Below are 16,344 nucleotides of genomic sequence, written 5' to 3' on the forward strand. Positions count from 1 at the left end.
AATATTTGCAAAAGATAATCATGTGTACCCTTAAATAAGAATGAAAATCAAAATTTTCATAACGGCAAATTGAAATTTGAATCACAATATTAGTACTAAAAGCTCTTTTTTGAATTGAGCTTTCACTAAAAGCTCATTGCTGTGCTTTTTTATGAATATTTCTAGTTTTGAGGGTTGTTTCTAAACAAAGTCACTTTCCTATGCAACATAAATGCGACTTGAATGCGACTTGCATGCAACTTGCACTCAACTTGCATACAACTTGCATGCAACTTGCACTAAATTTTTATGCATTTTAAAAATGACAAAATTTCAAAAAATTTATTAGTTCTTCAATTTAATGGCTGTACCCTAATCATCCTTACATTCCCCTTTCTCCTCTTACATTTATCAATCACATTCCCGACCTTATTCATCAAATCCCCAACAAACTTCCTCAAATCAAAATATCTCAAACAATCCCGATAGAAAATCTCCATCAAGCACACAACAGCAGCTCCAACCAATCCAATTCCCAAAATCTTAAATACTTCATGAAGATCCTCAACCCTTAAACTGTGTACAGAGTCCGATGGATGATGTCCAGCATGCCTAAAAGTGGATATCCCCTGAAATGTCTTCCACATCATCGGCAGTCCACCTTGAAATGCCAAATCCATAAAATATTGAAATCTATCCAAAAATGGATTCAAATAGCTAGCTTCAAGTCTCACAAAATTCCACAAAATAATCTCCGGCAGGACATAAAAGTGATCAGCAATCAGCCCGTCACGCTGCATGTATCCCTCAAGTACGTCGCACATGCTGATCAAAATTGACTGTTTAAGGCCAATTTCCTCATCAAATCGTTCAGGAATCTGCAAGTCTGTCTTCCTGATCATGTCCTTTAAGCCTTCATATCCATCATTATCCTTCAGCATGTATGCAAAGCCTTCATCAGTCACAACATCATAGCTTGATGCCAATAAGTCAGCCACAGTTTCCATTCGATTCTCATAAAAAGGCTCAATCATGCAGGACGTGATCTTACTCTCATAAGCATTGCTGATCACAAACAGCACCAAGCACATCAGTTCCAACACCATCAACAGCATAAAATGATTGTTCCTTGACATTTGGAAGTTATGTCCAAGAAATATTTTGTAGATTGCTGCCAGGAGGTGCCAATGTGAGTCAACGGCACCATGGTTGTGGTACATCCACCAGACAGCAACAGAGGCAGCTATGGATGCAGCAAATGGAACTAGAATCAGGTAATTAAATGGCATAATAATCATAAGACGGAATGTTAAGGTCTTTTGAGGAATCGGAATTAAGGCACAAAATCCACGTTTTTCATAAATTGACAATTTTGGTTCCGTATTGTCAAAAAGTGAGGCTGTATTGATGGACAGGTGCATCTGTCGGGTCTGCCAAAAGTCATTAAGGTACGATGAATTAGGCAGGATGTTAAGCTGTAGACGGGCATTTTGGATTTTACATACAGCATGTAGGAAGTGAAGCATTGGTGACGTGACAGCATTATTGACGATTGTGACTTGGGGTGGCTGGTTATGGACTGGAATTTTGTAACGATATTGTTCCATGTCCTGTAATTTGTCTGGAAATAGCTTCAAGATGCTCTCCATGTTAATCCCTAAGCTGATTTTACCGGAAAATGGATTGAAAATGTTGAAAATCACGTTTCCGTTGACAGTTTCGTGGACAGTCACAACATTGTAGAAGCCGAGACTTGCGAAGACATTGAGGATTGTCGAGCGATGTTGGGTTGATGATGTGGGTACGATGCAGATGATCTTTGCCATGTGATGCCAAACAGATGAGAATAATTGGCGGTAGAGGAGCTCTCGTATTGAGTTCTGTGGAATATTGGAGATTATTGATACTAAATTTATTCAGATCCAGACATAACTAAGCTTAGATCGAGATGATCGAATCTTAGCTCGACCTGAGATGAGTAAACTTAGCTCAACCCGAGATCACTAAACTTTGCTCGACCCGAGATGACCAAACTAAGCTCGACCCGAGATGATTGAACTTAGCTCGACCCGAGATGACCAAACTTAGCTCGACCCGAGATGACCAAACTTAGCTCGACCCGAGATGACCAAACTTAGCTCGACCCGAGATGACCAAACTCAGCTCGACCCGAGATGATCAAACTTCGCTCGACCCGAGATGACCAATCTCAGCTCGACACGAGATGACCAAACTTAGCTCGACCCGAGATGATCAAACTCAGCTCGACCCGAGATGACCAAACTTAGCTCGACCCGAGATGACCAAACTTAGCTCGACCCGAGATGATCAAACTCAGCTCGACCTGAGATGAACAAACTTAGCTCGACCCAAGATGACCAAACTTAGCTCGACCCGAGATGACCAAACTTAGCTCGACCCGAGATGACCAAACTTAGCTCGACCCGAGATGACCAAACTTAGCTCGACCCGAGATGACTAAACTTAGCTCGACCCGAGATGACCAAACTCAGCTCGACCTGAGATGACCAAACTTAGCTCGACCCGAGATGAACAAACTCAGCTCGACCTGAGATGACCAAACTTAGCTCGACCCAAGATGAACAAACTCAGCTCGACCTGAGACTGCCAACTTGAGATGATCAATTTGCTAGACACGAGATGACAAAATTTAGCTTAACCTAAGATGACTGGACATAGATCAACCTAAACTATGCTTGACTCCCAAAAATACTTAATATACCCGAACCCTGAGAATCTTAAATATATCAGACCTACCCTATCAGGTTGATGTGATACCAGCACAATCATTGATGCTTTTCTCAATTTCTTCTCCATTACTGTAGATTTGAAGTTTGTTACAATAACAGCTTTATCACTATTAATACACTGAATCACATCATTGACAGTTTGTGACCATCGACTTCCACCAATATGTCCAACCAAAATATCTCGAGTGTCATTCTTTGTGTCTTGAACGTCATTAAGAATTTTACAAACATTTTTTGTTAATTTTTCATGTCTAGTTGTCAATTTTTGAAGAATTTTTTGGTTTTGTGATGAATTTTCAATTATTATGGACGAAAAAAGGAGAAATAAAGCTGTCAACTTCATTTTACAATGACAATTGAATACGATTTGAAAATACATTGGCTAATTGTGGATAGTTGCACAACAATTAAGTATCGATTAGTCTGATTGACAGCTAATCACTGATAATAAAATTGCGTATTAAGGTCAATGAAATGGAATTGATTTCATATAAATAGATGTATTAAATGTAGACTATCTAGTGGAGTCATTTACTTATTAGGTAACGCTCTTAGGGAGGAATATACAACTGAGATGACCGAACTACGCTCGACCCGAGATGACCAATTTCAGCTCGATCGGAGTAGCCAAATTCAGTTCAAACTGAGATGACCGAATGAGTTCGAACTGACATTACTAATTTTCGCTCGACCCGAGATGATCGAATTTCGCTCGACCTTGTATGACCAAAAGAGCTCGACCTGTGAGTAAAGTTCAGTCCAACGGGTCGAGCGAAGTTCAGTCTACTTGGGTCGAGCGAAGTTCAGTCAACTCGGGTCGAGCGAAGTTCAGTCAACTCGGGTCGAGCGAAGTTCAGTCAACTCGGGTCGAGCGAAGTTCAATCAACTCGGGTCGAGCGAAGTTCAGTCAACTTGGGTCGAGCGAAGCTCAGTCAACTTGGGTCGAGCGAAGCTCAGTCATCTCAGGTCGAGTGAAGTTTGATCATCTTGGGTCGAGCGGAGTTCGGTCATCTCGGGTCGAGCGAAGTTCGGTCAACTTTGGTCGAGCGAAGTTCGGTCAACTCGGGTCAAAGACTTCTGAAACACTTCCTGACTACATATCTGCCCCGAGCGGATATTGACAATTTTTCAAATTAATTTCACCCAATCTACTATTCGACTATCTCTATAAAACTGTAAAAAGCAATTGTCAAGCTCTCTTTGATTAGATAATGAAAATTTAACAGAAATAAATCATTGTACAAACCAGTTTTGTTAAGCCATTCGACTTGTCAACATTGTAGATTGACATTATGGATATAAATCGTCAATTTCAACGAAATGACTCATTTTCAACAATTGACAGTTCAATTGCAGCTGCTGATATAGCGAGACAGTATGTAGACTTAAGTAGACCAGCAGCAAGTGCTCCTGTACCGGTTATGGCAGCCAGCATACCACCAAATATGAAATTTGAAAAAAGTGAAAATATTAATGTGATTTATAATAATTATTACAATAATCCGTCACCAGGTATGGTATAATGGGTCATTAGTGGGTCGGGTACATTGGGGGTCGTTCGTGAGTTACGTAACCCTACGGAGATGACTCTTAGTTGACTCATCTGAATTAGATTCAACTTAACTTGCGGAAATCTAGTAAAATTGAGTCAAATTCAGTCAAATCCAGTTAAATTGCCCACCATCAAGTTACGTAACCCCCGAACGACCCCCCAAAAATAACTCAAAAATATTTATCAATTTTAGAACGAAAACCAAGTCGGAACAATTCGTTTACATCGTTTTTATCAATAACCCGAAAGACTAAGGTTGTTGAGAATCTTATCAAATTTCTGAGAACCAAAAGAGGTGCTGGAATTGCCATAGTCCTGCTTATCGTTGTCTTATCTGTGATTGCATCTGTTGTGTCTTATTATGTGATACGTGCGAATAAAACAAATGATTTAGGTAGGTATGCATGTGACATGACAGAGACATGACAGAGAGACATGACCGAGACATGCCACAGAGACATGCCACAGAGACATGCCACAGAGACATGCTACAGAGACATGCCACAGAGACATGCCACAATGACATGCCACAGAGACATGCCATAGAGGCTTACGTTTTATTGCATAAATCTCAATTTCTGTTCTAGATTCTACAACAACAATAATTACTCCAGATCCAACTACAACAATCACTTTAGATCCAGGAACAACAACAACAGATTCAGATGCAACAACAACGACTACAGATACCACAACAACGACTACAGATACTACAACAACAACAACGACCACTCCAGAATCCACTGATACAGTAACAGATGAGCCAATTACAGATCCGTCAAATTCCACGACAGAGACAACAACAACAGAGGACACAACCACAACCACAACCACGACCACAACACAGTCCACAACGACATCAACAACAACATCACAGCCAACTACGACTGAATCAAACCTTTATCCAGAATTCTTCATGACACGCGATGACTGGGGTGCTGAACTGCCAAGATCAAGCAACATCACCAAGCTACAGACACCGATTAAGAGGATCATTATTGGACATACTGGTGGGAGGTTTTGTACTAATCAGACTGACTGCATCGAAGCTGTAAAATCAATTCAAATTCAGGATTTCAGCCTTGAAGATATTCCATACAATTTTCTTATCGGTGCTGATGGGAATGTCTATGAAGGACGTGGTTTTGGGTATCAAGGACAACATACGAGGAATATTGCTGCTACAGAATACAACAGCATTGGAATTATGATTGCATTTATTGGAAATTACAAGTCAACGAGTCCGTCACTTGATCAAATTATTTTATTGGAAAATTTCATCAAGTTCTTTCAGGAATCGGGCAATATAAGCAGTCAATATTTGATATTTTCACAGGATGACTTGATGCATCGAGATTTAACGGCTGATTCATTAAATAGTGCTGTTGCCAATATGAAGAACTATCATTCATGTAAGTTAGGAAGACACAAGAGACACAAGAGACACAAGAGACACAAGAGACACAAGAGACACAAGAGACACAAGAGACACAGAAACACAGAGACACAGAGACAGAGACACAGAGACACAGAGACACAGAGACACAGAGTCACAGAGTCACACAGACATGGAGACACAGAGTCACAGAGACACAGAGGAGTCACAGAGACACAGACACACAGAGACACAAGAGACACAGAGACACAGAGACACAGAGACACAGAGACACAGAGACACAGAGACACAGAGACACAGAGACACAGAGACACAAGAGACACACAAGAGACACACAAGAGACACAAGAGACACAAGAGACATAAGAGACACAAGAGACACACAAGAGACACACAAGAGACACAAGAGACACAGAGACACAAGAGACACAGGAGTGACACAAGAGACACAGAGACATAGAGACACAGAGACACCAAGCCACATAAAAATTGATATTCAAATTACCATTTTAGTATACACGGTCCATCGTAGAGAGGAGTGGGGAGCACTGACACCTAAATCATTACCAAAATTCAATAGAACCATGAACTGGAATATCATTGGACATATCACCAACCAGGGCTGCTCAGACTTAGTAAGCATGATTTTCATACAAAACTCTTAATGCCTTCATGTCTAAAATTGTGAATATTTCAGGCTGGCTGTATCAAGGAGGTCAAAAAGGTTGAAACTGATCAACTTAAATCTGAATATGATGACATTGTGTACAACTTCCTGGTTGCTGGAAGAGGTAATGTCACTCAAAATTATGTCAGAAACACCAAGCAACATGTGTCATTTTAGGTATCCTCTTTGAAGGACGTGGATGGGACATAATTGGTCAATCAACACTTCTACCAAATGCAGGCATATCAGTCATCGTTCTTGGTGATTATCGATACTTTCCACCAGCAGCTGAAGTTGAATTGTCATTAAAACGACTCTTTGATGATGGATTAATTTTAGGGAAGCTGACAGAAGACTACAAAGTCTTTGGACGAAGTGATTTTGGTCAACCTGGACCAGGTGCTTTATTAATGGATCAAATTAAGCTATGGCCTAGATATGGAAATAAAACTACGACTTAGCAATTAATTTAATGTGTTTTATTTTGGTTATATTGAGGTTATGTACACTAGAAGCGCACAATAGAGGCGCAAATTAGATGCGCACAATAATGGCGCACAATAATGGCGCACACTAGATGCGCACAATAATGGCGCACACTAGGTGCGCACAATATTGGAGCAAACTAGATGCGCACACTAGAGGCGCACACTAGAAACGCACTAGTCAACCTTATTGATGACCCCTGATTGTCGTCCACATATCAACAACAAGACGAATAATGAAAAAATAGAAAATTTCAACAATTGAGAGCATTGAAATGCCAGCAAAAAGTCCCAAAAGTCCACCGACATACGAAACAAATCCGAGAATGTAAATTGCTGATATCGTCGGAATAAAATGCATCTTCAGTGTTGACACGTAAATTTATTGAAATTTCATCCAATTGTGTTGAAAATTTATAATGTAACAGAGTCACATGTTGGTAGACAGGAACAAGCAGGTGATGATGGAATGTCATCTAAAAGAAAGTCAATGCAGAACACTTCCTCACACATTTCATGGTCTCCATATTTATAACAATAATTTTCATCCTCAATTGGATGCCAAAATTCCGAACAATTGCAATAATTTCGGGAATAATTTGACTCACACTCGATTATGCAATTTTGGATGGAATATTTTTTAAAAAATTTCAACTGTTTTTCATCCTCAAAATAGCAGCCACGCTGTTGTGGACTCAACTGTCTCAAATCTTGGTCGGTTCTGACTATTTCAGGTATAACTTCAATGTCAATTTCCATTCCGTATTGAAAATTTGAAAAGTCATAATCCTGACTGAATCGTGGCAGGATGTCATTGTTGTGGATTAAGAATCCAAAGGACTTGCATTCATCCTCATTGATTGAGAGGTTCTTTTTGAATTTTAGGTTGAATCTGGCGTTACTTCCTTTATTTATTTTGAGATTTTTAACGAAATTTGAAGAATTGCCAGCATTGTTGGATGTGATGTTGATAAAGTATCGGAATTCGGTAATATTTCTGTAAAATAGATTGAATTATTGGCTATAATTGGCATTAAGCATGCTGATCATGGGTACCGTAATGACGTCAAGGTTCATGCTCCGAACCTGCGGTCCATAACTGTACCCTATTGCATTACCTTTCAAAATTCAACAGCTCATCAGCTTCCAATATATTAAAAGTATATCCCATACCACGAGTCGTTGGAATTTGTGCAAAAACTGGATCAACATCTTGAATTCCTGGTCTTGGAACCAATCAAGTCTTGAATGATTGTAAATCACTTCCATTGTGTATTTTCGTAGGTCATATCCAACATTACCAAAGTATACGTTATCGAACTTAATGCAAAAGAATTTTGATGCTGATTCTCTGGAATATTTATAATAATTTTGAGGTTGAATTGCCGAATTTTGAGGTTAAGTTTCCAAATTTTGAGGTTAAATTGCTGAATTTTGAGGTTAAAATGCCAAATTTTGAGGTTAAATTGCTAAATTTTTAACTGCCAAATTCTAACCTCAAAAGCTCTTCAGTTGGATGAAAAACTTCTCCTTTCTCTTCAAGTTCACTGGCATACTCCAAAGCATAATCAACTCTGTCCGATTCCTCTTTATTGAAAATATATTCAGGCACGATTGTGATAGCTGGGAACGGCATCTAAAATAGTTGAATTGTTAATTAAATCTTAATGAAATTTAAATATTTTTCAGAATTGGCAGGACTTTGAGTGTCCAGACTCCAAAAGTCCTAAAAGACCTGGACTCCATGGAGGCCGACTCCATATTTTATTGGAGGAGGCGACTCCACATTGGAGTCCTACCATCTCTGATATTCCCCATACATTTTTGACAATCTTAAAGTTGTCATCATAAGCCACAATTCGACCATCAGGTATCTTATCTCTCGCTTTAGAAATCATATCAAAGCAATAGACCATCGAGAATGTTATGAAGAAGATCCAGAAAAGTCTGTAAATTGATGTGAATTAGTATTGTTGGATTTAGATTGAGTTTGACGTCAAAAGGAAGGAATTGATGTTGAATTTGGGTAAAAATATGGGACTCATAAGGGAACGTCCACTAGGGGAGAGAGGGGTTATTGGGTTATAAAGAGGCAAGGGGGCATTTGTTTATCGGAATGGAGAAGGAGAGTCATTTGGTCATTTTGAGTAGGTATTAGGGTCATTTAGGTATGTATAGTGTACATGAGAGTCATTTGATTATGAAGAGGGAGTAGGATGGCCTTTTGGGTACGGAGAGGGGATTATAGGGTCATTTAGATCTAAAGAAGTAGAAGGGTATCATTTGGTTAAGAAGAGAGGGTAAAAGGGCAGTTTGACTTTAGACAAATGGGCGAACATTCCCAAAAATTACAAAAAATTCTCATTACCTTTGGACAATATTCGACCTCGACAAGTGAACCAGTCCATGAATTGAGGATCCTTCAAGAAAGTTTTTAATAAATTTGACAATTTTTCCGAATTTTTCTTGTCTGTCATTCAGCTTTGACTCTAGATTTTCATGAAATGGAACAACTCGTGTCGATGCTCTGAATTCAATGGAACGGACTGTAAACCAGTAAATTGTCTCAACAATCGACATTAATCCCAAAAGTGTATGAGAAAAAGTCAAGTTCATTGAACTGTTGCTTGCGGATCATTGGATTGTATTTGGAACTGGAATATTCCAGATGGATGTAAGTTGCGGATTTGTAATGAGATTTCCTATAAAAATTAACAAATTAAATTAATTTCAGGCTTAATTGACAACTGTGACTGCATCTTACGTTCTGAACCCCTTCTCAACTATCTCCGTCTCATACTTGACATAATTACATGGCCGCAGACATCCACAAGACGACTGTTGGCATTTTTGCATTTTCTGTGCAATCTCATTTGGAACAAATTCGCGTTGTTGAATTTCATCATGAAGAATTCGACGCAATTGCATCGACTGATCATCAGTAGACATTCTTGGATGCAGTTGGCATCAACTTATAGGTAGCAATTGCGACTGGATTATGGGAAAATTGAAGGAATTATTGAGGATAAGTTCAGTTCAGTTTTGAGGGACAAGTTCAGTTTTGAAGGACAAATTCAGTTTTGAAGGATAAGTTCAGTTTTGAATGATAAGTTCAGTTTTGAGGGATAAGTTCAGTTTTTGAAGCCAAGTTCAGTTTTGAAGGATAAGTTCAGTTTTAAAAAACTGCTTAATTTTGACGGATAAGTTCAGTTTTTAAGGATAAGTTCAGTTTTGAAAGATAAGTTCAGTTCTAAGGATAAGTTCAGTTTTAAAAAATTAGCTTAATTTTGACGGATAAGTTCAGTTTTTAAGGATAAGTTCAGTTTTGAAGGATAAGTTCAATTTTTAGGAATAAGTTCAGTTTTAAAGGATAAGTTCAGTTTTGAAGGATAAGTTCAGTTCTATGGATAAGTTCAGTACTAATCATACCTTTCAGGATCATAATGAGCAATTGAGTCATCAATCGCATTAATTTGAGTTAAAATTTTAATTCGATATTCTCGATCTGCAGCAAGTAAGAACTTAGTCGATGAGCTTGTCGGCAGTTCAAATGGATCATGTAAATAGAAATAATTGCCCACAAAGCTCTTATTGAATGTCCTCCTCAAAAGCTCATGAACAGGATCAAATCTAACTTTAAGTCCATAAGGAAATGATGAGTCATTGTGTGGATAATCATCAGGCACAGTTGGTCTACAATAAAAGAATCCAGTTGGAAAAAATTGATAATGAAAATCATTTGATGTGTTTTGGACGACAAGCAGGTCCTCGGGACGAGCCAGGTTGAATGTGTAGCAATATCCATGGCTTGTTGTTGTCTGTGTCATCACATGCTGTGCATCATAAGTGAAAATGAATGCGATGAAGCTTTCAACTCCTCCTTTGTAGAATTCAGACAAGACATCACAAAAATCATCTGCTGGAACTGAATAGTTTAGCTTAGCGAATATCCCACGACCTTCAATCACGTCCACGACATGAAGCCTTTTGATGCTGAAATCAACAAAATTCTAAAAATCACTCAAAAAATGACCAAAATCAGAATTTTACATTTTAATCCCCAAATCATCAAGTTTGATGTCTCCAGACTCAATTTTGTCTAAAATTTCACCATAAGTCAAGTTGAGCTTCCGTTCGTCCACACTTTCCGCAAGATACTCTTCATATTCGTAGTAATATTCTTCGGTTAAATGCTTTTCATATCGAAAGTATCGATCATGTCGACGACCCATTGGATCATCTCTTGTAAATGTTTCGGGTATAAAGTCGGGACAGACTGTAAAAGCTGGAAAGTAAATCTGAAACGAAAGTTATGAGAAAATCGACGAGATCCCTCTCGATTCCTTCCGAATTTCCGACTCCTCCCAACCTCCCGACTCCTCCCGAATACCGACTCCTTCCGACTCCTCCCGACTCCTCCCGACTCCTCCCGACTCCTCCCGACTCATCCCGACTCCTCCCGACTCCTCCCGACTCCTCCCGACTCCTCCCGATTCCTCCCGAAGCTTTAGACTTTTCAATTTACCTCAGAAACAGGCACTGACGTGTCGGACAAATAAGCAACAATTGGAAAACTTTTCATTTTTATCCACAATTGAATGATTAGAGTTAACATTGAGATGTAAAGTTATTGACCAGAAAATTCTACAAAATTTTGAGGTTATGAATTGTTGGAACTAAAAGTTGGAAATTTCACCTTTCAATGATGTGAAAATGCTTGGAAATGTAAACACGAAGTTTTTAAAATTTTTGAATTTCAAGCTTCATGATCAATTTTGTGTCTAAAATTTGCACAATAATTTCACATTTCACATTTATTTGACAAATTCGTGTCCAAAATCTTGATTATTTACACAACATTTAAATTGCATGACTTAATACTGAAGGTTATGTGACTGACTAGGCGCACACTAGATGCACACACTAGAAGCACACATTAGAGGCGCACACTAGATGCGCACACTAGAGGCGCATACTAGATGCGCACACTAATGGCACACACTAATGGCGCATACTAATGGCGCATACTAATGGCGCACACTAATGGCGCACTATAATTGCGCACACTAATTGCGCACACTAGATGCGCACACTAGAGACGCATATTAGAGTCACCCTAGTCAACCTTATTGATGACCCCTGATTGTCGTCCACACATCAACAACAAGACGAATAATGAAAAAATAGAAAATTTCAACAATTGAGAGCATTGAAATGCCAGCAAAAAGTCCCAAAAGTCCACCGACATACGAAACAACATCCGAGAATGTAAATTGCTGATATCGTCGGAATAAAATTGCATCTTCAGTGTTGACACGTAAATTTATTGAAATTTCATCCAATTGTGTTGAAAATTTATGAAAATATTTAATGTGATAAATAACAGAGTCACATGTTGGTAGGCAGGAACAAGCAGCAGATGATGGAATGTCATTAAACAGGAAGTCTCTTTTTGCGTCCATAATGCATGACATTTTATGATAATTATCGACATTTAATAGACAGTAATCAGATGCTAATGCTGGACTAAAAAGGCTGTCGATGCAGCCACACTGCTCAATCGTATAGGCTGACAGGCACTCAGCAACACAATTTGTCATTGAATATTTTTTAAAAAATTTCAACTTTTTTTCACCATCAAAATAACATTCACGATCTTGTGGCTTTAATGCCTTTAGACTCGAATCAGTTCTGGTGATTTCAGGCACAACTTGAATGTCCATCGTAACTCCATAATTTATATATGCAGATCTACCACTTGCTATTAACCTCGGTGACTCATCATTAGCATGAACTATAAATCTTATTGAATTACATTCATCGTCTATGCCTGATTGTTCCTTGATTCTCATACTTAATACTGCATTGCTGCCTTTACGAATTGACAAATTTTTAATGAATTTTGTTGAATTTTGAAATGTTTTTGTTGTAATGTTCTTGGAATATTGTGATTCTGGAATGGATCTGGATGATTTGGTGGTAATTAGTCATTGAGGAATTGAAGTCAGTGGTGAACAACCTATGTGAAACGGTACACTAGTATGTTGCCTAAAATTATTGGAAATGCTATGAACTGTATGTAGCTTCAGTCGATGCTAACGAATCAAGATGTGCTGTGTAAGGCTTCATGAAGTCTCGGTCTCGACAAATTCTAAAGGCAGGGACCAAGACCTGGACCGGGACCTCGACAGGAATCATGATCGACTTCCTAGGAAGTCTCAGGCCCTTGGTCTCGGGTTTTCGTTTTCGGAATCAAGAATTCTTAGTGTCGTGGTACAAAAATAGGTTGTCCACCACTGACTTAAGGAACAGAGTTGACAATCAGCTGTCTTTGATCATTCTATGCCTTATACAATCGGCAGAGATCAATGGCTGCCGTTCAGTTACCGATAAAAGCTATCATCGGCGATCGACGTCGGCCGTTCGTCGTTGACTGTCGATTGCAAGCTCCCGGCGATACCTTCGATTGACAGCTACCAGGACAACGGCTGCAGGCAATAGGCAGTCGGCAATCGACAATAGACAGTCAAGACACCATCTATCGGCAGCTGAACTGCGGCCGTTGACACGAGCCTACGGCGGCCGATGACAAGTGTCAACAGACTGCTATGATGACTGCCTATGACAGATTCTTCAGTTTTTTTTCGATTTTCGTCAGCCAATAACCCAACTCTTAAGCAAGCAACTTACGGCTCAGAATTGAAAAGTTCATCAAAATCCAGCATATTAAAGGTGTACGCCATATCATAATAAGTTGGAATTTCCGCAAAAATAGGTTGATACTGTCCATTAATCATGAATTCTTGTTCTTGAAACCATTTTAGTCGTGATAAATTCTTAAGGACATAAAAGTTGTAGTTCATCACATTAATGACTTTTAGTGAATCACGGAAGTAAATGTTTGTGTCAATTTGACATGCTGCTTTGTCTGGAAATGAGAATGTTTTAAGGTTATGGTGTAGAGCAGTGCTGTCCAAACTGTTTTAAGCCACGGAATACTTCAATCATAACTGTACACAGCATGCGGTTCATGGCATTTCCAAATTGGACACAGTTTAGACAGCACTGATATAATGTGTAATTTGGGGTGCTGGAGCGACCCAGAGTTAGCGATTCCAGTAGGGACCGGTCCAATGCTGTCGGACATTGGTGTCCATTTGGTCCATTTGGTCCAACCTAACTCCCAGAGTCCTGACAACGCTGCATCGAACGACCCTAAATCTTGTCTAGTTCATGATTACACTTACTTGCTACTGCAAACTCTCTGTAAAAAATAGGAAATAAGGATCAAGGTTCAGACAATATTATAAAAAATCACGATTTCTGCGACACTTACTTGAGTGCATCTTCTGGAATTTCAATTCCACTGTCGAAAATACTTTGAAGTTTTTCATGTAACTCATAAAGTCTGTCATGGTCACTGAAATTCATTATTTGTGGTGGAATAATTGTGATGCATGGAAAATCGATCTGGAAATGGCAATTTTAGTCAAAAATAAAACAAGCTGTTAAGGGGCTGTTGATATGTTACGTAACGCAAAGTCCCGACTCTTTACGATTCTTTCCGATTTTTGCCGACTGCTTCCGAATTTTGCCGACTGCTTCCGACTTTTTCCGAATGCTTCCGACTTTTACCGACTGCTTCTGACTGCTTCCGACTGCTTCCGATTTTTGCCGGCTGCTTCCGACTGCTTCCGATTTTTGCCGACTGCTTCCGACGTTTGCCGACTCTTTCCGACTTTTGCCGAATGCTGCCGACTGTTTCCGAAATTTGCCGACTGCTGCCGACTGTTTCCGAAATTTGCCGACTGCTTCCGACTTTTCCAACTGCTGCCGACTGCTTCCGACTTTTGCCGAATGCTGCCGACTGTTTCCGAAATTTGCCGACTGCTTCCGACTTTTTCCGACTGCTTCCGAATCTTCCCCGTAAGGAAACTGAGATTTGTGACTCAGGTGGGGGAGAAGGAGGAGGGAAGAAGGGGACTAGTGCGCTACTTAACAACTGAACGACCCTAAAACCCACAAACATGCTTACATTATCAACATCCTTAAAGTTGTCATCATAAGCCACAACACGACCATGTGGAATTTTTTGTCTTGTTTCTGAGATCATTAATAAGCAACTAAATCCAGACATTCCAATGATGAATATCCAAATGGACCTAGAACAACAGGAACTGTATTATTAAGGAGCTTTAAGCACTTGAAGACCAATTACAGACCTTTGGACAAAGCTTCCATCAACAATGAACAATAAGCCATGAATTGATGACTCTTTGAAGAATTTTATCAAATAATTATTGAATTTTGTTGATTTTTTGTGCACATCATTGACTATTGGAACTACTCTAGTTGATGATCGGACCAGAAAGTCATCGATAAGTCGTGCTGTAAACCAGTAAACTCCTTCAACAATCGACATTACAGAAATGCCAGCAAAAAGTCCCAAAAGTCCACCAAAATATGAGAAAAAGTCAAGCATGTCAAACTGCTGCTTACGGATCATTGGATTGTACCTGATTTGACTGTACTTGACATCCACAATTATATTCTCAGATACGTCAACATTACTAAAATTTAATTAAATTATTTGAATCAAAAAATATAAAAAAACCGTTAAAAAATTCACATTTTTTTGAAATGAACTCCTTTTTCAGCATGCTGATACTCATACTTGACATAATTGCATGGCTGTAAACATCCACAAAACGACTGTTGAGCTTCAAAATCATTTTTGATATTTTCAGTGCAATTTTTCTCATTTGCCGAACAAATTCGCGTTGTTGAATTTCTAATCATGAAGAATTCGACGCAATTGCATCGACTGATCATAAAATCAGTCAGACATTCTTGAATGCAGTTGACTTTTGTGTATTTTTTGAAGAATTTCAACTTCCGCTCCGTGTCAAGGTAGCAATTGCGACTGGAATATGAGGAAAATTGAAGGAATTATAGGGGATAAGTTCAGTGTTTTTAGGGATAAGTTCAGTTTAGAAGGATAAGTTCAGTTTTGAAGGATAAGTTCAGTTTTGAAGGATAAGTTCAGTTCTAAAGGATAAGTTCAGTTTTAGGATAAGTTCAGTTTTGAGAATAAGTTCAGTTTTGGAGGATAAGTTCTGTTTTGAAGGATAAGTTCAGTTTTGAGGATACGTTCAGTTTCACATAACTTACTCAACAGGATCATAATCAGCAATTGAGTCATCAATCATCATAATCTGTGGTAAAATGACAATTTCAGATTCTCGATGAGTATTTAAGAAAATGTGCTTGGAACTACTCGACGGCAACTCAAATGGATCATGAAAGTATACATGATGTCCACTAAGATTCCTCACTATATCGTCATCTGCCAACATTACGAATGTATTGATGTTCAGTCCATAATTCCATGCTGTCTCATTTCTTGGAATTTCAGGTATTTGAATGACTTTTTCCAGACCAGCTTTAGGGCATGTCTCAAATATTTGATAATTAAAGTAATTTGATGATAAATTG

General features: G+C 38.9%; 1 protein-coding gene across 2 annotated transcripts; it reads left to right on the forward strand.

The window, feature by feature from the left end:
• The first annotated feature begins 4,013 nt into the window (after positions 1–4,013).
• On the forward strand, positions 4,014–6,832 carry LOC139095639 (peptidoglycan recognition protein 4-like). Of its 2 annotated transcripts, XM_070647029.1 has the most exons (7): positions 4,014–4,262; positions 4,496–4,696; positions 4,890–5,714; positions 6,211–6,332; positions 6,395–6,488; positions 6,542–6,625; positions 6,704–6,832. In XM_070647029.1, the coding sequence occupies exons 1-7, from the start codon at positions 4,043–4,045 to the stop codon at positions 6,823–6,825; spliced, it is 1,668 nt and encodes a 555-aa protein (XP_070503130.1). In that variant the 5' UTR covers positions 4,014–4,042; the 3' UTR covers positions 6,826–6,832. The 2 variants fall into 2 exon arrangements, with proteins under 2 accessions (XP_070503130.1, XP_070503129.1); XM_070647028.1 differs by having other exon boundaries at positions 6,542–6,832.
• Positions 6,833–16,344: the final 9,512 nt, after the last annotated feature.

The sequence above is a fragment of the Chironomus tepperi genome, unplaced genomic scaffold (genome assembly GCF_022539635.2).
Source record: "Chironomus tepperi strain 1889 unplaced genomic scaffold, CSIRO-AGI_Ctep_v1 contig_370, whole genome shotgun sequence".
NCBI lineage: Eukaryota > Metazoa > Arthropoda > Insecta > Diptera > Chironomidae > Chironomus > Chironomus tepperi.